General features: G+C 39.2%; 1 protein-coding gene across 1 annotated transcript in view; it reads left to right on the plus strand.

Annotated features, from left to right (window-relative positions):
- Window positions 1–25,256, plus strand: part of LOC121389853 (solute carrier family 13 member 5-like) — a 32,996-nt gene that overhangs the window by 3,942 nt on the left and 3,798 nt on the right. Inside the window, exons 2-12 of the mRNA XM_041521504.1 lie at window positions 8,517–8,666; window positions 9,312–9,427; window positions 10,935–11,092; window positions 12,095–12,191; window positions 14,112–14,327; window positions 15,391–15,510; window positions 16,626–16,727; window positions 17,845–17,949; window positions 19,232–19,326; window positions 22,367–22,491; window positions 24,311–24,472. Of these exons, the coding sequence (XP_041377438.1) occupies window positions 8,517–8,666; window positions 9,312–9,427; window positions 10,935–11,092; window positions 12,095–12,191; window positions 14,112–14,327; window positions 15,391–15,510; window positions 16,626–16,727; window positions 17,845–17,949; window positions 19,232–19,326; window positions 22,367–22,491; window positions 24,311–24,472 (1,446 nt within the window). The remainder of the gene's footprint in view (window positions 1–8,516; window positions 8,667–9,311; window positions 9,428–10,934; window positions 11,093–12,094; window positions 12,192–14,111; window positions 14,328–15,390; window positions 15,511–16,625; window positions 16,728–17,844; window positions 17,950–19,231; window positions 19,327–22,366; window positions 22,492–24,310; window positions 24,473–25,256) is intronic.

The following is a 25,256-nucleotide window of genomic DNA, read 5'->3' on the forward strand; positions in this document are numbered from 1 at the left end:
TGGGCTATATCCAGCCAGTGCTCCACAACTGGACAACGACCGTGGTATGTACTATCCTGTCTGTGGGATAGTGTAGGATCCCTTACTGCTAATAAAAAAAAGAGTAGCCCATGAAGTGGCGACAGCGGGTTTCCTCAATCAATATCTGTGTGGTCCTTAACCATATGTCCGTATAACCGTAAATAAAATGTGTTGAGTAAATAAAACATTTCCTTCTTCGTAAAATAAAGATTAATTGAATACAAATATTTAGTTTTAATATTTTGTTTTAGTCATAGGGAAAGAAAGACACATTAATTTTGTCTCGAAGAAAGGAATGTTTGTTAAAGGTAGGGTCAACTCAAAGAAGAGTCTTATGTGTTGGAAAGATGCATACCCGGACCACCAACACATACTGACACTTTAGCAAATGCAAAACGCGTAATTTTAGAGTTAATAAAAAAACCATGATTATTCCTGCTAACTGGGGGCAGCTATTTTGTTTCGTTTTTGTGACGTCCGGTGGGATAGCTTGGGGCGAAGTGACGTCAGCTCCTGACTATCTCCTGTATGTACAGTTTAAACAAAAGCAGTAATTTTCGACAAGGCGCTTCTCTTTGATCAACCTGACTTGTAAAACAGCATAAATGACGTAATAATATAATAAACTATTTAACTGAATATATTTCAAGTTGCATTAACGGAACAAAATGGGGTTATAGTATTTTTCTCTGTTTAATAATCCAAAGGAAAAATGTACACTATTACGCCTATTGATATGCTACGTTGGAGCAAACACGACAACCCACGATACTCAAGTGATAATTTACGTAATTGGTCAGTTCTGTGGTTTTAGATGGAAAAGTCTACTTAATCAATAGTTTTACAGAACTATTTACAGTAATAAACCATGTCCATTACAATTTTAGGGGCGACAGGTAATATTCCACAATACCGGTATGTATTTTTGTGTCTAGACAGCGTCAATTAATTGGCTCGTCTGGTTACCAATCAAGTATACACCTGCCATTCAGGAATCACAGTTAGAAGCAACTAACAGCATAGACCAATTAAAAACACTCCGTGTATCATTTCAGTACGTAGGTTAATGCATGGGCAAAACATTGTTAATTGTTTCGACTTGTTGTGTAGCCACTTTGACAATGGTATTTTATTTTGTATTGAAAAATAATATATATAGTGCTAGATATACTTATTGCTGGCTTACTGGGATGTGTATTATTACAGAACATTGCAATGTATGACTATTTATTATCCCGCAAAAACCAAGTAGATTGTGTTTCTCTAGTTCTAAGGCTCATTTCTGACGTGGCGCGTTAAGTATTACGTAACCACCAGCTCGCCAGAGGGCGTACTCACTGAGATGGTACAAAATGGCTGCGCCCGTTATATATAATAGTTGTCACATTTAACCGTTTTATTAATTAACTATACGATTATACGTGTTGATATTAAGCAATAATGTGCATTATATATCGTTGAATATGCATACCAGGCCAAATACCTTAATTGTCCTCTCCTTTAAGAAGAAAGGCATATGCGTTAAGGAGAAGAAAGGAATATTTGTTACGGGAAGAAAGGAATGTGTGTGTGTGTGTGTGTGTGTGTGTGTGTGTGTGTGGTGTGTGTGTGTGTGTGTGTGTGAGAAACATCCCCAGCCCATTGCTTTGAAGAAAGAACGCGTGACTACAACTCAACCCTCCAACTTAACCTATGAGCTTTTAGCTGCATTTTAAACACAAGTATTTCCCTAGAGTACAAGCCATTTTACAGGCTTTTTAATCACCAAATGGGTAAATACAGTGGTCGATCTAGGATCGATCCCCGTCGGTGGCCCATTAAGCTATAGCCAACTAGTGTATTATGTCTGGTATATCAAAGATCGTGATATGTTCTGTCTTGTACACAGAGCTCTTGCTACTATAAAGTAGCGGTAGAAATATCCAATCACAAATCTAGTCATAGAGTAAAAAAACACAAAAAACAAACGCAATGGTTTGGTTTTTCATTTCTTTTATTTCTAAATTACAATCACTGGTCTCTCTAGAGACAACTACACATGAAATGGACACACACTGGGTTACATCGAGAGGCCTTAAGGGCGACATGTGAATAATATGAGTGTTCATTTCTCTTCATCACTGTCGTCCTCCTCATCGTCGGTATCGTCGTCGTCTTGTTCATCCAAATATTCGCCGATCCATGAACGATACTGATTTAATTTAGAACGAATCTGTGGTCTCACATCTTTGTCTGGATTCACAAACTATAACATTTTCCTGGTGTTGGGACCTTTGTCAAAGTAATGCATATATGTCAGAAAGCGAGAGTACGTGTCTTTAAATAACTTCCATTGCAATGTCTTCATGTTTTTTTCAATGGCATCTTGGGACATGTTTCTTTCTTCGTAGCGTTTCCTCTTGCTTTGGAGATAGTCATGATTGATGTCGAATTCACGTTCCACCATGAGACGAATGCCTTCGTTTTCCAGGTCGGGCGACGGCTCTCCATTTCCCTCTTCGCACGTGTTCACGTGTCGCTGCAAGTCGCTTCCGTCTTTAAAGACCAGACCACACGTATCGCAAGACTGCATCCTCTTGACTTTTTTCAGATAGGGTTCTACCTCATCATCTTCTTCGTCGTCACTTTCGTAGGCGGGTATGCCTGGTAGTTTTCTCTTGAATGCGTCCCTTTGCATAATTTGCACGTAGAGCTCTTTCTTCGACGGTGGTTGCACATCTTCTGAGACATTCGCCGTTACGCTCGTTCTTTTATACCATTCGGACGGCCCCGTCTCTAAACCATTAGGCCGAAGACGCCAATGTTCGGGCGTAGTCGGTTTCAAGTCCACCAAGAGATGTCCGTAGGGCCTGTGGGTAGCTTCCTCAAACAAACTGATGCATGAAGTGTTTTCCGGATACATCTGCCGTGCCAAAGTCAGAACTTGCTGCTTGTCGATGGGGTTGTTGAACAGCGCTAGATAATGGCAGTTTCTTCTCTGTGTCGGGTCCTTGCTGTGATACAGGTTCTGGTTGATAGCGATGACGGATAAGTTTCTGTGATGACTTCCTTCTGTGAACAGGTCGGTGATCCTTGGGTCTTTATTAGCCATACACATCGGGTCGTCCAACACGATGAGATTTCTGACTCTGGGATCCAAATAACGATCCTTTGTCAAATTCTCGGGTATGCCTTTAACAAATTTCACTCGAACGGTTGCCCCAATGATGTCATAGAGGGGTTGCCATCGTTTGTAGAGCCAGATGATGCGCTGGGGAGGCGGCTGGATTTTACCATGCGTCAACAATTTGTATACCAAAAATGTCTTTCCACACGACGTGGGTCCCGACACGATCATGGTTAAGGGATGTAGCTATCTTAGGGGATGCTGCTGCTGCTGTGATGGTGGTGGTGGCTGCTGCTGCTGTGGTGGTGGTGGTGGTGGTGGCTGATGCTGTGGTGGTGGTGGCTGCTTTGGTGGTGGTGGTGGTGGTGGCTGCTGCTGTGGTGGTGGTGGTTGCTGTGGTGGTGGTGGTAGTGGTGGTCGTGGTGGTAGACCTTTAGCATGATTTTGTTGAAAATGTCTTATCATGGCGTCTCTCCTCGAGAATGTGAAACCACATTCTGAACATGTGCTCTGCATGACGACTCTAAATGAAATGACGATATCTGACCCACATAGTTCCTTTTATAGTTTATTTAGAAATGCTTCTGCAGTTTCGGGGATTTCCAACCCGTACCACTTTGTTGTTGTTGTTTCCGTTTTAGATCGGCTTTGGCATGCTCTACCACCTGTTGTGTTGGGGAGACCATGGCGACTTGGGGTGTCGGGGGCTTGTTCTGTTCCTCGTTTTCTTTTTTCCATGTGGGATCGTAGAGTTCTAGACATCGATCCACACTGTACATGATCTGACTCCCCACCACGTTGAATTTCGAAGTGAGGTTGAAGTTTACCTTGTGCCTGCAGTTTATAGAAACGGGTCCACTTATCCACGTCGGGTACATATAACTTGTACTTGTCTGACATGTTGCTCCTCTGAAGGTTCTACCTGAAATGACGAGTTTTCCAAAACTATTTTTCTTATATACCTTATGACGCATAAAGATATGGTACAGGAATGTTTGAATGTGTGTGATACATATGACCAGTGCCCCTCCTCCCAAGCACAAATCTTATCGTGCGAGCTCCCAAAAAACATCGTTACCAAAATATTACCCTTTACCAGTGTCACTACCATAGGGACACGTCCAGAGATAGACTCATGGACGCAGGACATAAATAAGGAAGCAAAACCTGTTATTCACGGTTTTATTCACAACATACAACATGAAAACATAGCACACAAATGTCTAAAACATTTAATGTCTGAACATGTTGTTCACATAAGGACATCTTGGAGAGAGTCTGTAATGTTCCATCACTGGGTCGTCTGTCTTCTTCCATCTGTAGACGCCAAGTCCGCAACAGTAACAGGTGATGGCATCGTGGTCTCCCGTGTAGTAGAAACCGGCCTTGGCAAGTTCTTTTGGTTTTTGACGTAATTGTATGGGCCACCGAGCATACGTCAGCATCCGGGCATAGAAATGTCTCATTTCGGGACGATGACAGAACACGTAACGTCTTGAATAGCAATCTTCTTCACAGGCAGCATCTGTTTCACAGGCAGCATCCGTCTGATCTGTGGGTTCATCCACGAGTTCGCCATCTTCAGTTCCAACCCCAATTTCACGTGTAGCATCCGTTTGATCCGTATAATGAATACTCTTCTTCTTCTCATCTTGTTTGGTAGTCACTCTTTACATTTGATTGTATGTCTTTCTGAACATTTGCAGACCAAGACGTCGTCCTCTTCGCTACTGCTGCTGCTACTAACACTGCTCGAATATCCCGATGTCATTTTCTTCGTACCAGAATATCTTCAAACTCCAAAGCAAAAATAGATCTCGTTCACAGAACTTTCGGCAAGCGAATGACGCTACTAACAAAACACCCCTTTTTATATCCAAATACGAGCCTACATAGGTCAAGGCCAGTCGTAAGTAGGCCAAGGACAGTAGTAGGGGGACAGTCCAAGGACGCCAGAACCTGGCCAATGCCAGCCTAAGGACGTCAGTACCGGCCCAAGTATGCCAAGGCTAAAATATGAGTCACGGCTGCTTACCTGCACCAGGTATGCCACTCACTGCCCTCTAGATAGGTCAAGGCTAGGTGATGAGTCACACACCAAGTACGTCAATGCTATGACTTACACCAAGGTCGCACACCTGCCCAGGTATACCAGTCACTGCCTTCTAAGTCGGTCAATGCTAAACAAATCGGTCAGGGCCAGTCCAAGGACATCAGTACCAACCTAAGTCGGTCAGGGACACGGGCGAGCGTTCACCCTAGTAGACCACACCACTATGACTCACACCAAGGCCAGACGCCAAGGTCAAGGTCACGGAAAATAGGTCATGACGCTGTACAGGCCCCCATACTACTTGTCGGTATTGAAAAATTTAGACTGTTGATTAGGTCATCAGACGAACATTTGACACTGACAACGGGATCGATCCAGTAGCTGAATCTTGGACATTACACATGTATGTCATGACCTGTTAGTATACCTACCTTTTCTGAAGGAAAACAAAGTTGGGCATAAACCAGGTGAGGGTCTTGTGTATGGAATTTGTTTTGTTTTTAGATGAAATTAGCAAGTGAGCCTTCACGCGGACCTGGATTTAAAGCCGTGTATATCGCAAATACCGTTTGCTATTGGTATCGGTATTGTATCAGTGCCGAATACAGTACCGATACTGAGGTAAATCACCCCCCAAAACACCAATATCGATACCAAACCTGAAATTTCAATACCGCTCAGCTCTAAAGATTTATCTGGTAAACAGACTGTCAAAAAATAGGCCTACAATATTCACAGTACATTACTAATTTAAATAATCGTAATAGCCTATTAGATTCAAAACGAATAATTTTTTTAATAAATTGCAGAAGACTAAATATTCGCGTTTCTTTCTTGTTCAAAATATTTTAAGCAAGACACTAACTTTTACTAACCTGTTAGGTTCATGTAGACTGGATGTGCCGCGTGCGTGCGTGCGTTCGGCTAAAGCTACGGTCACACCGGCCTTAAAGACGTCGTACGACTACCTGCGATGGGTGAATTTCGGGTGATCGCGGACCATCTGGGTGAATCGTGCGTAATCGTGCGACGTTGTACGACGTCACAGCCATCGGGGATTCTCGCACGACGTCTTGGCGGTTTTTGGTCATGTTCAAAAACCTGGCTGCGATTCCCGGGATTGTAGGGTATTGTACGACATTTTCCCATGTTCTCACCTGGAAATATTAATTAAAGACGTTGCATGACATCACGTGGGATCGTAAGACATTGTACGACCGTCGTACGACATCGTACGAGGTCACACGACCATCGCACGACTTTAATCGTATTCCTACGATGATGTCAGCTTCTCGGCAAACAATCGTAGTGAAGTCGTACGACCTTGTACGATGGTCATACGACGGTCGTACGATGTTGTACGATTTCTCTACGATTGTCTCAGATGCGTCGCAAACCCATCGTTTCCAGTGTGACCACGCAACTAAAATTCTAATATCGTAGCCGAATCGGGTACAGTCATAGATATCTAGAATCTCACCCCATCGCACGACGTCGTAGCTCTGTCTGACCAAGGCTTACAGCAAAGTGAAGTATACTACTCAAAAGAATTTAAGGGTCAGACGATATTTTCGACATTATTTTCTGAATGTCAATTATATTAGCTAGACCATAATGTCACGCATGGTATTGTTCCATTTTGACGAAAGTGGGTCTAAGCAACCCATAAATGAATTAAAATCCACTGTCATTGACACTGTCGACTAGTTCTAATGGCCAAAACATGCTTACATTTGCACGTAAATTAGGGCGAAAGCGAAAGGTCTGCTAAGTGCCCATAACTTGCTTTTTCACAAAGCGCTTCATCTGCACGCTTTGCATGTGTATTCCATGTTCCCAATGCTGAATTTCCGTATAATTGGAGCTTGCGTTCGTGTACGGTGCACACTCCAAATTCGACAATGGTACGACGTCAACTGACTATCGAAGATCGAGGAAGGGCTATTGTTTGGCTTCAGGATGGCAATACGCAAAGAAATGTTGCTCTGAGACTTGGTGTCAGTCAGAGTGTCGTTGGCCGACTGTGGCAACGGTACCAAGCAACGAATTCTGTTCGAAATCGTCCACGTTCGGGAAGACCCCGAAGCACTACAAATAGAGAGGACCGCTACATCACCAATATGGCTCTACGTCAACGCACAACCACTGCACGCCGATTACGTGACAATCTGTGGACTGCGACTGGAACTCGAGTGTCTGATCAAACCATACGCAATCGTCTGAGAGCCAGTAATCTACGCTGCCGTCGCCAGGCTGTTCGACCACCACTCCTACCACGTCACAGAACGGCCAGACGTCACTGGTGCACACTTCATCTGCGGTGGCAACATGTTCAGTGGGGTCGAGTGATGTTCACTGACGAGTCCAGGTTTAGTCTCCAGTTCAACGACGGCGGGTTCGTGTCTACAGACGTCCTGGGGAGCGCTTCGCTGACGTTAACGTTAGACAACGTCACCGGTTCGGTGGTGGCAGCGTCATGGTGTGGGGCGGCATCTCTATCCACCACAGGACCCCCCTCTATGTGGTGGATGGCAATATGAATGGAATCCGCTATCCGAATGAGATTATCCGGCCGTTGGTTCTCCCAGGCCTTCAGCAGATTGGCGGCGGGGCAGTTCTGCAGGATGACAATGCCAGACCCCACCGCGCCAGGGTGGTAACGGACTTTCTCAGACAACAAGGTGTCGCCAGGATGGATTGGCCAGCATATTCGCCTGACTTGGCCCCAATAGAGAACGCCTGGGACGAATTAGGCAGGAGAGTTCGGGATAACCATGCCCCTCCGGCCAAGCTTCATGATCTGGGTCAACTTCTTATGGCAGAGTGGCAGGCCATTCCCCAAGAGTTCTTCAGACGTCTGATCAACAGCATGAGGCAACGATGTGTCGAGTGTATTCGCGCCAGGGGTGAATTCACACACTATTAAACGAATGTTCTAATGTGTAAAATCCATGTTTGACAACCTTCGACTTTGACAGCATATCATGTGACTTTCTTGTATACAGTGACGTTTATTTGTGGTTTTTTGTAAATATGGAACAATAAATTAATTTTTTGGTATAGTTTACATCATCAATCTAATACACTCTGAAACTTATTTGGTTATACATTTTTGACCCTTAAATTCTTTTGAGTAGTATACATTAGTTTCGATCTACTGCATGCGTGCCGCAGACGCAACAGTCGGAACGCACGCACGCACGCGTCGCATCCAATCTATACGAGCATTTAGACAGCAACACCATACATTGTTTTATATTGACCAAATAACTTTTAATAAAGAAATAACGAACTGTATGTTGATGTTCATCAGTTGGTTTCTTTACATTCATTCAGGAATCGCGATGTGCTTACGGCCTTTTGTTGATGTCGGTATACTGGATCACAGAGGCACTGCCACTCGCAGTTACCGCCATGTTACCGATATTGGTGTTTCCCGTACTTGGTGTGGCACCTTCAAAGGCCTTGTCGAAGCATTACATGAAGGTAAGGTACAGAATGGTGAAAATCGTGTTCGAATGCGATCTAGATTTCTAATCAGATTTAAAGTGATGTATTGGTGGGGTTTTTTTATAATTGAAATCAGACGTTACGTAGATTGTATTGTTTATATTATCCATTTCAATACATCCGATGTGTTTCATATTTTTGGAAACGCACGTACCTCTGAGGAATAACGGTTATAAAGACTAGCTCTAGTCTATTTGTAAGGGTATTTCCCCGGTTCAACTTCACAAACTCTTGTTTCGCTCTATTATAACTTTATCCAAATGTGTTTCCGGTTTGTAGATTAACCAAACGTAGGGTGCATTTGTACGAGATGAATCTAGGGTCTGCTGGTTTAAAGGAAATCGCAGAATGCCTTGTCAAAGGCAGAACACAAAAGTTGAATATCTATTCTAAATGGTAACATTTAAAATGTACTCCAGATTGCAGCTTAATACGATTCATAACTGGAATTCCATTTCTTGTTATAAAAAAAATTCAAGTTTATTTCTTGATATTAAGAAGTTAATTATTCATAATTGCAAAACATGCATTTCCTTAAATGTCTTGGTATTAAAATATATTCATTAAATATGTTCGACAACACATGCAATTGTTTTATTTCTTTTCTATTTTTAATTTTAGGATGTAGATTTCCTGTTGATTGGAGGACTAATCGTAGCTATTGCCATTGAAAAATGTAATATACACAAACGATTTGCCCTTAGGCTCCTGATGCTTTTTGGAGTGAGCCCTAAAAGGTAGGAACACTCACTGAGTATAATTACCTAGTGTTGACCGCCATATTTCAAACCCATATAAGTATTGCCCAGTCTAAATGAAATCACTATTTACTCGCTACTCCAAAACATGTATTCCTTTGTAAAGCTAACCAACTTCCAGGCGCGTGTGCAGGGGGTTGGGAGATCGAAACCCCTCCCTACTGAAGTAAAAAATTTTTTTGTTGAATACATTTTCCAGGGGAGCATGTCTCGACCCGTCTATAAGCATCGATCGCCAGTCTTTCATTTCAGAATTTCATTTCAATTTATTTGTTTTCCGTACTTATGTCCAGTTATGTTTCAAGCAGATTGTCCAGATCATACATTCAGTTATCTGGGCTGTATGCTGTGGACAGTGGTTAGTTGTTAATGAGAGAGAAGTCGGTGTAGTGGCCTTACATCTCTCCACTGAGCCGTTAAAACTCATTCTGGGTAGGAGACGGTTCCGAGATACTAACCCAGTACCTATTCCACTAGAAACGTCAGTTTTGATATAAAGTTTCGTGAGTACCTTTACGATCCATCCACAAGTATTGACATCTTTATGACATTTTCTGTATTGTTTTCTGTACCCGTCTCCTGTCCTCATCTAACACGAAAAACGTTGAGTTTATAAGTGAATATTATTAACGTCGATTGTGAAGCGATTACCATCATATTTAATGTTTGGTCGAATGCATAATTTGTGGATAATAAAGAAATTATAATATTCGCAGGAGTTCCATACGAAATTTATGAAACCGTTTGGGAATTGTTTTATACCACTCTCGTTCGGGGAATAAAATAATTCAATTATCATGCAATTATCTCTCTCTCTCTCTCTCTCTCTCTCTCTCTCTCTCTCTCTCTCTCTCTCTCTCTCTCTCTCTCTCTCTCTCTCTCTCTCTCTCTCTCTCTCTCTCTCTCTCTCTCTCTCTCTCTCGTGTGTGTGTTTGTGCATACGCGCGCGCGCGCGCATTAAAACGGTTTACCTTAGGCAGTGTACAAATTCCTGCCCAAATTATCGATTTTAGCATATATAAGAGTATTTCTGTTCGCACTGGTAGGAGCTCAAAATTAAATTTCATGTGAAATACAACAGGCATATATGTCAAGAACTGTGGTCAGGCCAAACAAAATAACAGCTGTGGTTCTGATTACTTGACCGTCCCTAGACAAAAAAAAAAAAAAATGGCCGACCGACCTAGTCTAAATTGATATCATCGACAAGCGGATTTTTTTGTTTAACTTTTGCACAATATTCAATATTGGGAATAAAATTGCTTTCTGTTGCTCTCTTGCTACATATATCTTAATGCAAAATATTTCAGTATTATAAAAAAAGTTTATACAATGCGCACCTACACTAAATAATTTGCGTAAAAAAAAGAAGAAAAAAAAAAGATTTGAGCCTACCTACCTGTCCTAATTTTTCTGGCTGATGTAATCGGCGGAACCAAACATATTATTTTGTTTGGCCTCAGCGGTTTTAAATTTTGTCGTTTAGATTTCTGCTCGCCTTCGTGCTTGGGACGGCATTTATGTCAATGTGGATCAGCAACACTGCGGCTACCACCATGATGCTCCCCATAGCGAGGAGCTTGTTGGATCGACTCTTCACGATAGAACGACACGTGAAAAGCACACAGAATAACGAAAGTGAAGGTATAATAGTTTGATCACATATTTGATAATCACAGCTCGACATGGACACCCTTTGCGAACTCTGGTTGGTTGTAGACAGGGATAATAGTTGATGATTAGTTAATCAGTCTGGTCCAGTGATGTTAAAGAAAACGTAGTTAGAGGTGTGTGGGTGGGATGTTTTTTGTGTATTTTTTCTGGTTTTTTTACATTGACTCTTAATGAGAAAAGGACAGATTCCGTCTGAAAAAACAACAAAAAACAAACAAACACCAACCTTCCAGCCACCCCCGAACTACAAAAAACAAAACAACAACAACAACGATAATGACAACAAAAAACTCACCTCCACACACACACACACACACACACACACACACATACACACAAAACCCTCCGACCAATAATTCTTAAGGCATTTCACATGGGCGGGGGCGGGACGTAGCCCAGTGGTAAAACGTCCGCTTGATGCGCGGTCGGTCTGGGATCGATCCCCGTCGGTGGGCCCATTGAGCTATTTCTCGCTCCAGCCAGTGCACCGCGACTGGTATATCAAAGACCGTGGTATGTGTTATCCTGTCTGTGGGATGATGCATATAAAAGATCCCTTGCTGTTTATCGAAAAGAGTAGCCCATGAAGTGGCGACAGCGGGTTTCCTCTCTCAATATCTGTGTGTTCCTTAATCATATGTCCGACGCCATATAACCGTAAATAAAATGTGTTGAGTGCGTCGTTAAATAAAACATTTCCTTTCACATGGGGCATAACAATACATCGACGACAAGTAATCAAAACCGTAAACATTTCTTCACTTGACTAATAATTATTTTTATTATTATTATTATTTATACATACTGCTGTCTTGGTGCATTTTGTTGCCTTACGAACTACAGAACTGCCCTTGTCTGTTTTTATTAACCGAATGATGACATTGTATAAATATCGACTGGCCTCTGCATATGATAAAGTCACAAAGATACGACTTTGGAGATAATAGCGGTTTTGTTTCTTTAAATTCTCAGCACTCGTGATGCAGACGAGCCCTGCCAACGACGTGTCTCCTCTTGAAAAGAAAAGGAATTCTGGTTCCACAGAGATCGAACTACAAGCAGGCGTCAGGTATTATTTTACTGCTCTCTCAATATTTCTTTAGTCCAAGACTTGCAGTCATAGATCGATAGGTATTAATTGCCTCCGTGGTGCAACCCCCCAAAAACGAAAATCTCTAAAGTCTGCTACCAACACTACAGAAAACAGCTGGGGTAAAACCACTAACAGCGAATATAAAGCAAGCGTATTTGATGTATTGTCAAAGGCGTCGGAGGATGGCAGCAATGGGGAGGTAGCAGATATTAAATGGCTTTTAACAGAGGGTCTGGGAGTGCAACATACATTCTGGCCAGTGTTTTGTGTAAAATTGTAGCTCCACACGTGACGGCAAATTGCACAACTGCAGCAGTGCAGTGAATTCTGTACATTTAACCCCAATGATAGGACAAATAGTATTCATTGTGCTATCAAAGGTTATGTACATTTAATTTCTAACTTTGACCCACTCGACTATAGCGATTATGTAAGTGAGTCCTTTATTTACACGGAATTCCTGTTAATGATTGTGTATAGTAGTGATTGTATTAATTTACGAAATAATCCAAGACGTAGTACAGGTACGTTTATTACTATCGTTAACTTCTTTCTTGTTTTATGGGTTTCAAACGAGAGAGAGAGAGAGAGAGAGAGAGAGAGAGAGAGAGAGAGAGAGAGAGAGAGAGAGAGAGAGAGAGAGAGAGAGATTATATGATCAAACAACAGGGAAACACGCTTATTGTTTGGGGGAATAAGAATATTTTTTCACTGAACTCGTCCGCAGGTCCATAAAATATGTGATATATTATTTACTAACATACTTAAAATATGTGATATATTATCCACTAACATACTTACAAAAGTCACCGGACAGTAGTAACGCATGAGTACATCGGTTTACAATGCAAGCTTTGAACATAGATGGGTCAATAAATAAACTGAGATGATAGCTTTAAAAGCAAACACATTCTCACTGGAAATTTTGTATCTCGATTCATGTTTTGACAGTCCACTTATCCCCGTTCCCAAAATTCTAAACATACCAATTTATTTTAGGGAAATGAAAACACACAACACCCCCCTCCCCACCAAACAAACAAACAAACAAACAAAAAAACAACAAAAAAAACAACAAAACAAAACAATATTAAAAAATAAACAATCCTCTAAAATAAAACCCAACACACATCAACACCCCCCCACCCCCCCCCCCCCCCCCCCAAAAAAAAGACCAAAAAAAAAAAAAGACAAAAGAGACTAGGTACCAAAACAGCTTAATAACGAAACGTTGTCATAAAGATAAAGCTACACCCCTTATTGCCGAGGCGAGACGTAGCCCAGTGGTAAAGCGCTCGCTTGATGCGCGGTCGGTTTGGGATCGATCCTCGTCAGTGGGCCCATTGGGATATTTCTCGGTACAGCAACAGCGTGGGCATGTGTCACGTCGAAATATGGCTTTAAAGTTACAAGCTCGCATCACCATATTAAATAACAGTATTTTGAATGATTAATTTATAATTACATATTATAAAGACATATTTCTACTTAGAATGTCAGTGTCCATAAATAATTGTGTTTTTGCACGTACTGCTTGTAACAGCCCAAACTAGATTTTATCTCCGAATAATTTCGTACGTACATCTGTTTTTATTAAAAACAAAATGAAATTTAAGTTACTACAATCATTCAGAAACACATTAGGTATACCGAGTTTGATACTATAATCTGTATGTAATCTGACATTCTAGTTTTCGTCTTGTTTGTGTTTGTGTGTCTATATATATGACACATGACATCTATTATGGGAGTAAGGTAATACTAAATGGTAATTAAATACTGTTATAAGTGGACGAAGAACGCTCACAAAATAGTTATTTTTGTGTACAAAATATCTTCTCCAATATGTCCTTTGTCTGTTGAAACTTTAACTAAATATTTATTTAATATATGTAGCTACTCTTGTGATGATGTTACCACGACTACCAAAGGTAACAGCGATGAAGAATCCACCAGTCTTGATACTCCAACGGATTTTTCCAAACTGGATGAACGATCAAAAAAATTAGTCAAGGCGTTATCGATGTGTATTTGCTACGGCGCTAATTGTGGTGGTATTGCGACCTTAACGGGAACGCCAACAAATCTAGTGACCAAAGCACACGCAGACAAGTGAGTATTCGAACAGATTCAGCGTGAAATGGCAGTCCTCTTTGGTGTTATTGTCTGGTAGTAGTGGCTGTCCTCCTATATACGTGGCACCATTGAATCAACCACTATGTTACCAAATACCCATTAGACTCTGCATTGTGCAGATATAGAGTTTTAATTACGGATAACGGTTTTGTCGTTAATATCATATTGTCACAGTTCCTCAAATGATGCTCCGTTTGTCCAGAATCAATAAAAATGGGTGCATAGCTGTACCTGTTGATGTTAATCTCAGTACGAATTTAAATTTAAAAGTAAAAGTAAAAATCTATTAAATTAATATTTTAATTAATTTTCAAAAATAATTTTGTTGTTAAATTATATTCTTTATTAAATTTAGTTTTAGTATATATTTATTAATGTTATAAAGTAAATTGAACTCGTTGATTAATAAATATATTTTAAAACGAATAATTTTAAATCGATACAGGCCAGTGTTTGGCAAGTGAGTCTCATATTTACACAGAATTCCTGTTAATTATTGTGTGTAGTAGTGACTGTATTAATTTACGAAATAATCCAAGACGTAGTACAGGTACTTTTATTACTATCGTTTACTTCTTTCTTGTTTTATGGGTTTCAAACGAGATAAAGAGGATATTAGAGAGAGAGAGAGCGAGAGAGAGCGAGCGAGAGCGAGAGCGAGAGCGAGAGCGAGAGAGAGAGAGAGAGAGAGAGAGAGAGAGAGAGAGAGAAAGAAAGAGGCGTACTACACGGAATTTATCAAACAAGCGTGGCAATTCTTTTATTCCCTGAACCAGAGCGAGTGGTATAAAAAAATTCCCAAACGAGTTTCACAAATTTCGTATGGAACTATTGCGAATGTTATAATCTGGTTTGTGGGGATTACTGTGATTATTATTTCATGCATGGTGGGATTGCTAAATTGTCTCTCTCTGTTCATATTTCGTTAATACACACTTATATTTTGTGCTTGCTGGATGTACACAAACAGTGCTTAGAAAAACAAAAACAAATAATCCATTTGCTTTCTCATTAAAATTGTAATCCTTTTTATTCCTAGTCTAGCAGATGGCAATTCTGGGCTTACATTCTTGTCCTGGATGGTGTTTTGCTTTCCGGTGTCCGTTGTTGCTTTGGTATTCGTGTGGTTTTGGTTACAGATCGTTTATCTGGGACCCAGGTACATGAAGTTAATGATTATACTTTTCCTTTCATTGTAAGACGAATTTGTGTCATATTCTCTGTCACAATGTTTTCCTGTTTAATTATGTTACACACCCTGATGACCAACAGTCTTACTTACATGTAGTATTGTCTTACATCAGATGTAAAACTAACAACATGTTATTATTATACCTTATAAAAATTCAAAAGCAAAATATTTGGTGCTTGAAAATGTATGGAAAACGATTACAGGGTGTATACTACCAAATCAAATCCCATAGACGACAATAGTAACATATGTGGCTAAAACTCCTATCTGCAGCATATCAATCGACATAAACACCACGGATATAAATACTACCACCCCTCACACTTAAAGTGAATCAGAAAAAATTGGGGGTCAAGCTGCTCGTTTCTGAGATAACGGGTAGCGTCTATGACTACCCTAGTTCCGCACAAAATTCGAGCACTTTTTTTTACAGGTACCCCATACATGTTTCAAGCACAAGGCTACTTGACACATTGGTACTAGATGAAATAAAATTGCATATTTTTTTACCCAGATGAAACTATTATTTTTTACAACCAACACACTCACATTTATAACCAATCACAGGACTTGTGGTGTTCACTTCCCTATCAAAAGTTGGGTGCACCTCGAACTTTGACCCAGCCGGAAGTTATTTGGTTTAGTACTACCTATAGCTGTTTATGACATCACTTATCACATATTAAAATTATTATTGGTATTTTAATTTTTCAGTATTGTTACATTTGGACACGTTGCACTTCTTAGAATATCTGATCTGTTAACAATTGTTTGTTTTTTTGGAATCCATACAGGTTGAGATTTAGATCCATTCTATAATAATTTCCCTTTAACGAATTACTAACATCACCAGTTGTACATAGGAATATAAATATTAGATCTATTCCAGCTATCATGATATACGTAAATATTTATGAATGTTATTGTTTATTCTTCACTGTTCTTTTCCACACACAAATCATTATTTTTTCCTTACCGAGCACCTTATTCCATTTGTGTTTTCCTCTCTTCTTTTCAATTCGAAACCTGTTTGCTCTTTAAATGTGTTACTGGATTATATATTATTACTGTTTTACTTACAGAGACACATTTTGCTGTCGTCAACAAAACGACAAACGACTGAGAGCCAATGAAGAAATCGCTAAACTTGTTCGAATGGAACACAAAAAATTGGGTTCTATGAGGTACGGATTGAACATTTAGCTATGTACTCTATATGTGAGAGCCGAGATTGAACTTGGTTGGACTTGGGGCTGAGACTGCAGCTTGGGCTTGTGCTTGATTGGGATTGCGGCTTGTGTTTGTGCTTGGGCTGAGACTGCGGCTTGGGCTTGTGCTTGATTGGGATTGGGGCTTGTGTTTGTGCTTGGGCTGAGACTGCGGATTGGGCTTGTGCTTGATTGGGATTGGGGCTTGTGTTTGTGCTTGGGCTGAGACTGAGGCCTGGGCTTGTGCGTGGGCTGAGACTGCGGCTTGGGCTTGTGTTTGGGCTGAGACTGGGGCGGGTCTACGACTAGGACTGGGATATAATTTTTTCCCTTGTTTGCCCATAACACATGATCAACAAGTCAAACCCCCAGAAATAAGCTGAAAATGTCAATTAAGGTTAACAAAATGCTCCTTTGATACAAACATTGTATATCTGGTCCACAAGATATGAGAAACTTAGATAATTCTGGACTTTCCAGTAACTATCTTCAGTGTTTGAGTTATCACAAAGTGGAGCTTTAGGGACTTTTAACATGTTTTGCTATCCGTATTCAAATTTTGCAGGGGGGGTGGGTCGAGGTGTCTGGCGAAGCCCGATAACATCTCAGTACTTCCATATCCATTCACAGAAATGTAAAAAATCGGGATATGAAAAAATGTTTCGCCTTGAGCGTGGGGGTGGGGGGTGGGGGTGGGGGTCCGCCCCCCCCCCCCCCGCGCATGCGCTTGGTATTGTTCGACATGTCTGAAATCCATCGATATTTTCAGTTAAGAGTATATTTAGACTATAGATATCTGGGATTAACAGATGTTCAGCATTTCTTCTTGATCACATGCTAAAGTCGTGTTGGTAATTCACAGAACCAAACTGACATGGGTCTCCAGTAAAACGATTTCAATCGAGATTAAGCTAATTAGTTTAATTTTGAAAATAAGAGTGTCAAGTATAAATTTGTAAATAAATATCATAATCAAAAGCAAAACAACAAAACTAAGTAATGTTAAATACGACTATGCACATTCAAGTTCCTCTACGCCACTATTTTGACATTTCTGCCAACATGTTAACATTTAAAAATATCTTGAATTTAGTTTTGCAGAATATGTTGTCCTTGTGCATCTGATCCTAATGGTTCTGCTCTGGTTCACCAGGAATCCGGGATTTATTCCGGGATATGCAGATCTGTTCCCTAAAGGGTATGTGACCCGGTTAATAAAGAGACAATTTCATCTTCTACTCACATAAAATCATTCGCTAAAACAATTTTCCAGTCATGGTGTGGACCAAAATAACACTTTTTAATTATTACAATTACAAGAAACATACATGTTCGTACGTAGAATACTTATGTTGGTACATGCAAGGCTATTTCAGGCGTCCTAACGTTTGCAGCAGATCAATACATATTTATTTTTGCCTACATTAAGTTAGAATTCGTACGTATCATTTGTTTTCGAACATCCAAACAAAATTTGAAATAACTGGGTTAAAGGGATATATTTTCAAAATGCTTTTTATTTTTTAATTTAAACATTTGATGAAAAGTTTTATTACTAAAATGCATTTAATGTGTGTTCAGAGATATTCCTTGTGCCAACTACTCTGTTTCAATGGCTCTCATTCGCTGTCGAATCCTTTCTGACACAACTGTCTTCATTTTCCAATGCAAATTCCATTGTTAGGTCTACACATAAACTATTTCTAAGGACAATATCAGCTCGCATGACAACTTTACAAATTAAGAAATTCCGTAAAACTAATTTGTTTTGTTTAACTGAACATAAATAGCCCAGTTGTTTATCGATAGGAGTAGTTAATGACGTTCTATAACAGTTAAATTGCGCGGTTTCTAATGTGATCCTCTACACTGGATGCGTCCATTTGCAAAGTGTATTGCGGCCAATCGCAGTGAAATAAGCAACAACTTGCGTCTATGATATATTGGACAACTATTACATACATGTACTTTATTACACTACAATATTTATTTTAAATGTTTTCTTTAACAAAAACCATCTTAATAGTTGCACCTATAATATTCTACATTTAACATATAAAACATGTGCGAAAAATATCAATTGTAAAGTTGTGGTATATATTTGCAGTATGATGACAAATGAATTTGTGGAATTTTTTTAATGTTCGAATGTAAATGATATATCCCTAGGAACATAAAATTTATAAACAAGATATCTCATATTATTAAGTTAAAAATACAACTGCAGTTTCAGAGATTTGAGAAAAATGCATTGAAGCATTGAATATTTTTGTGTGTGTTTTGTTTTGCATTTAGCTCCGTTTTGGACCAGTGAAACTTGGTTTATAATCGCACCTATGTTTGTTCATTTACAAACATACATTTGTAAAGAATAATTTTTTTTTTTTTTTAATGTGCATTAAGATGAACATCTATCAATAAAACTATGAGCGACATCGAATACGAGACATTTAATTGCGTGAAATTCTTGTTCTGTACAGGTACATCTCCGATGCTGTTCCGTCCGTTCTAGTCGCTATAAGTCTATTTATATTCCCCATCAGATGGCCTGCTTATTTATGTTTTAGAAACAGAGGTAAGTCAGGAAAGTAGTAACTCACCCTAATTATTAGGAAGTGTAACATATGTTAGTCCATTACAGTAATTTTGCCATTATATCTATCTATCTATCTTTATGTCTCTCTCTCACTCTCTCTCTCTCTCTCTCTCTCTCTCTCTCTCTCTCTCTCTCTCTCTCTCTCTCTCTCTCTCTCTCTAAGAATTGTTTCCGTTCATCGAGATTTTGAACGAAAAAAGTAAGCACCTCTCGACCAATCAGATTGCCTTAAAGTGTATAGACGCAACGAAAATTTAATTATATATAGAGGCTATTTCATGGGTGTTTTCGTATATTTTTATGTCAACGAGTGATGTGTGAAAACCATATTTTCACGAATTGCGAAGTTGACATAAAAATCGTATTCGAAAAAAATACCATGAAATGGTTTATTTATTATATACATCTTTCCAAATTTTTGACATTATCTTTTACTTTTTAAAAATATATTTCGCTTATCCTATCGAAAACACGTAGCACCGTGATATATTTCTTAGGAAGGAAATTTTCCTGAAAAGTTAGTTTTTTAAAATAAATTTGAATAAAAATTATCTTTATTTAATTATTAAATTAACATTTATTTAATAATACTTCTGTGCAAACATACCTGACAAAGCGATCCCTAAAAAACCCACAAAAGAAAGAAGAAAAAAAAAAGGAAACGAATCGAACGACGTTAAATGTTTGTTAGCTTACACTCAATGACAGGTCATTGTGTCATCATTATTTAGTTTCGTATCCAATTCGTTTTAGATATTGTATCGTAATTGCACTTCATATCTCTTTTTTATAGGTACAGTTGTTTAAATTGCGTTTGCAGGGGCGTTTGCAGGAAATTTTGCAGGGGGGGGGGGGGGGTCGAGGTGTCTGGCGAAGCCCGACACCGCGAGCACCGCAGGCACAAAGCCCGTGGCGGTAGGTCTGGGGGACCCTCCCCCCCGAAAATTTGTGAAAAATTGACCCCTTCTAGGGCTATTCTGAGGTGTTTTCTGCTGGCTAGCCGAGCTGCTTTCACAGGAATGTAAAAAATCGGGATATGAAAATTTTTTTCGCTTTGAGCGGGGGGGGGGGGGGGGGGGTCGCACGCGCCTGGTTTGTTTATTTTTCAAATACGATCAAATGCAATGGTTCTAATCAAACTTACATACGAAGACAAGATACAAAGGGAGATAATTTAATCATGAACTTTTACAAAGCAGTAAAAAAAATTCGCCTTGAGCGGGGGGGGGGGGGGGGGGTCGCACGCGCCTGGTTTGTTTATTTTTCAAATACGATCAGATGCAATGGTACTAATCAAACTTACATACGAAGACAAGATACAAAGGGAGATAATTTAATCGTGAACTTTTACAAAGCAGTAAATACGATTTCTATATTTTCACTGTAGCTAAAATACAGTGAAAATATGACTTTTCACCTGATATCACTTTTATGTTTCTTGTAGATCTATATATTTCATTGCTATGTGTATATATACTCTTAAAAAAGTAGGGGAACCTGAAATATTAATGGTAATATCAACCATTAGACCGAACATACATTTTGGCCACAGACACCCTAGTAAAAAACGTTCAGGTCTGTTTATCAACACACCTAAACACATTCCATAATTTACACATGCATCAAGCAGTTGCCCCGTACACGTGCGTGGGGTGTCATTCTCGATTTTGACAATTTCCAGAAAGGTCGATTAATCACTATAGAACATTATTTCTGTCAATATGTTTCATTCTGTTGATATTGTTTTGTTTTTAGTCATTTTTATTGTTTGAATTTGCGATTTACTGATAAAAAAAAAACCCGTCAACTTTCAAATTTCACTTTTGACCCCAATCGTCCTTCAAGATATTTGGTGGTCATAAAACCTGTAATACTAAACTACCGGTTGTAATGTTTGCCCAATTAATTCACTACTATCGTGTAACCATTCCCCACAGATAATATACTTTACAATTTTGGCAATTGTAAATTCTTATTAGAGTTCCCCTACTATTTGTGAAGAGTATAATATAACAAAAAAGGTACGTAATCGCTGATTTTAGGATGAGCGGCTTTAAGTATTGCTTCGTGGAATATGGATTTATAGAAGCTACTATACCACCTACATCCACGACCGCGTTTCTAAGATAAGGATGCTTACTTTTGTATTGTGTAAGTAATAGGCCTGCCTAGTCATAGTTTTATCAATCATCCACATTTATCTTTGTAAAATAAAGAAATACTGTTTTATAAATCTCTAGTAAAAACTGACTTTTTTACAGTATGAAATACAGCTTTATAGATGCTAAATACCAATCACTTACAATTTTTCAAATATTACTACTTACCTTTCCTGTTCTAAAATACAGCTATAGGTAGCAAAGTGAATCTTAATGAGTCGAAGTGCGAAGTTTACAGGACCTCCACGAGTCCACAATGTTATACTCGAGTACTCGAGGTTCAAGCCGACACTTGCACTAGATGATAATAAGACTGAGGTATAAAGTAAAATAGCATTATGCATCTTAATTCCAGCGCTGAACATGGATACCAAATCATGCCATTGTATTGTATTCCACACATTTGAGGGTTTGTTTGTTTGACTCCGTGTCTCATAGCCCAGTAATGTAACAGGCGCCAAGCATATGGAAACAATGACGTAAAATATATAATTAAATGAGAGTGATCTTCCTTGCACGGGTTCTCGATTCCTGTGAACGGACTCGAGTCTTGCTAGACTCGACCTGTGCCCAAGTACTCACTGAGACTCTAGAAGATTAGTCAACTAATGCAAGCGGGTAGGAGCCGGTGTGTGTGTGTGTGTGTGTGTGTGTGTGTGTGTGTGTGTATGTATATATGTATGTATGTATGTATGTATGTGTATGTATGTATGTGTCTGTGTGTGTGTGTGTGTGTGTGTGTGTGTGTGTGTCCCACTTAAGGACGAAAAGAGTACATTTTTGTCCTTCTCCACATAACATCTGTTCTCATATCCTGAACCTGAAATAGACCATCACAGAAGGACTGTATTTATTAATAGGGCCAAACCCGTCTGTTCCCCACGAGACACCAAGTATCATCCAGTGGTCCGACGTGAGTTCGAATCTACCCTGGGGTATCATCATGTTGCTAGGAGGAGGCTTTGCACTAGCAGAAGCTTGTCAGGTGTGTATATAACAATAGTTCATCAAAATATATTCATAGACTAGTCCGGTTAGGATTTATGTTAAGACATAGCAGTGTATAAGGTGGAAGAAAAAGATTTATTTTACTGGGGGAGGCTTGGCTGCGAGTATTGGGAATACCCCATCTAGCTACGCCAACTTTATGTTACGCGTGTAGTCAGCTACAACCAAGACGCCATTGAACGAGGATAGGGATAAAACTCGGTAGTAAATGGCAAAAATAAAATAAAATAAACAATTTAACCCTCTAGTACCCGGAGTAGCATATCTGCTATATGAAATAAAATACTAAATAAAGTAAAAAATACATATCATTTAATATTTTTTCCTCCAGGCCAGTCTCCATGGCAACCATTAAATCTAATAAGAAGCGTGAAAAAGTGTTCAGCCACGTCGCCGGTTGTATCCAGCCGTGGTGCGAGTTCCAAATCACCCATGTTGCTCGCTCGAATGCGTTCTCTAACTGTTGAAGGAAGATGGATAACGCTAGAATGTAGGCCATTGTAGTGGCTCTACGGCTGCTGGTTAGGACTGCCGAATTTACAAATTCTAATTTTGCAATTTGTATAGACAAAATTACTCGTGAAAAACCTAAAAAAAATAATGTCCCGGCCATACTGAAAACATACATTATATGCATCCACCCAAAAACCTCAAAACACCCTCCCCCCAAAAATAAAATCCCCAACAAACCCTTCCCCCACAAAACCACCCCAAAAACAAAACAAAACATTCCCTCAAAATAAAAAAAAACACAACAAATGAAAACACAAACAACAACAAAGAACAACAAAATTGTTTTTACAAAAAAAAACAAAAACAAACATTACATTTTGATGTACCGTAAATTGTAAAAATTCTCAACTTATATTATGTCATGCAAAAATGCAACTTGCAACCTTCTGTGCTTTCAATGCAATTAAGTATTCGGCAAATGAAACCGTTACATAACATAAGTAAGTGTGTGTGTGTGTGTGTGTGTGTGTGTGTGTGTGTGTGGTAGTCCATGGGTCAGATACCGAAACCCCCCACCAGGGATTTTTGGAGACAAGTATTTTTAGATGCCTCATTATATATGAATTTAATATCTGCTTGTCTGCAGCAAAAATGTTGGTGGATTAAAAAAATATCGCCATTTGAATGGGGGTACCGTTGCACATGTTGTGTCCCCAAAACACTATATTGAAAAATTAAATATAGTGATAAAGTTGTCATCCAGATAAATTTTTAACAGATATAAGGCCAAAATTAATGATATTCATCCTATACTAGATGTTAATAGTAACAAACCAAATTGTAAAGTTTTTTTCTTATAATGTGTAGGAATGACAAACTTGTAAATAATTTGTTGAGAACGATTTGATTTTCCCTTTTCCTTCATTACCGTTGAACATATACCGCGTGTAATACATGTACAACAGCCTCGTTCCGTGAGTTGTTATACAATAGAAAAAAGAATTAATTTGGCTGTCCTTAAGTGACGGTGATAGAGACCCACGGACCCCCTCCCCACAATGCTTCTACGATTCTAGAAACGGAAAAGGTGTTGCACGTTATGAGAGAGATTTAGCTTAGCGACTGCATATAAAGAATATCGAAGATTGATGTTACACAAAACAAACAAAACAAGCAAACAAAACAAAAAACATCAAGAACAACAACAACACAAAACAGAACAAAACAATATCACTGTGGATGACCTGTTTTGAATGGCTAAATAATAAAATATATATTTAAGATTGTATATGACTGTATACTATACCAGGTGTTTGAATTGCATATATTTTTGTATTCCTCAGACTTCTGGGTTGTCTGAAGTTATTGCTGACAAACTATCCATAATAGAAACACTGGGACCTCAAGTTGCGTGCCTCGTTGTGGTGATAACCACGTGCATCGTTACGGAAGTGACGTCAAATACCGTGATTGTCACGCTCTTCATGCCAATCTTATCTCAGCTAGTAAGATTTGTTTTTCTGCATAAAACGATATAAATACTTTCCATCACTAAAAGCCTCAAGTGTAGTTACCAAGTTCTAAAATGCATAAACACTAAGGTGTGTTGGATTGAAAATATTCAACCTACTGTAATATGCAAGTGTACAAGTCAAACCTGGTAATGAACCAGGTTACAAGTCAACCCAGGTAGTAATCTTCTGTAATAGAGAAGTGTACAAGTCAAACCTGGTAATGAACCAGGTTACAAGTCAACCCTGGTAGTAATCTTCTGAAATACATAAGTGTACAAGTCAAACCTGGTAATGAACCAGGTTACAAGTCAACCCTGGTGGTAATCTTCTTTAATACACAAGTGTACAAGTCAAACCTGGTAATGAACCAGGTTACAAGTCAACCCAGGTAATAATCTTCTGTAATAGATAAGTGTACAAGTCAAACCTGGTAATGAACCAGGTTACAAGTCAACCCTGGTAGTAATCTTCTGTAATACACAAGTGTACAAGTCAAACCTGGTAATGAACCAGGTTACAAGTCAACCTTGGTAGTAATCCTCTGTAATACACAAGTGTACAAGTCAAACCTGGTAATGAACCAGGTTACAAGTCAACCCTGGTAGTAATCTTCTGTAATAGACAAGTGTACAAGTCAAACCTTGTAATGAACCAGGTTACAAGTCAACCCTGGTAGTAATCTTCTGTAATACACAAGTGTACAAGTCAAACCTGGTAATGAACCAGGTTACAAGTCAACCCAGGTAGTAATCTTCTGTAATACACAAGTGTACAA

Source organism: Gigantopelta aegis, chromosome 3, assembly GCF_016097555.1.
Source record: "Gigantopelta aegis isolate Gae_Host chromosome 3, Gae_host_genome, whole genome shotgun sequence".
NCBI classification, from domain to species: domain Eukaryota; kingdom Metazoa; phylum Mollusca; class Gastropoda; order Neomphalida; family Peltospiridae; genus Gigantopelta; species Gigantopelta aegis.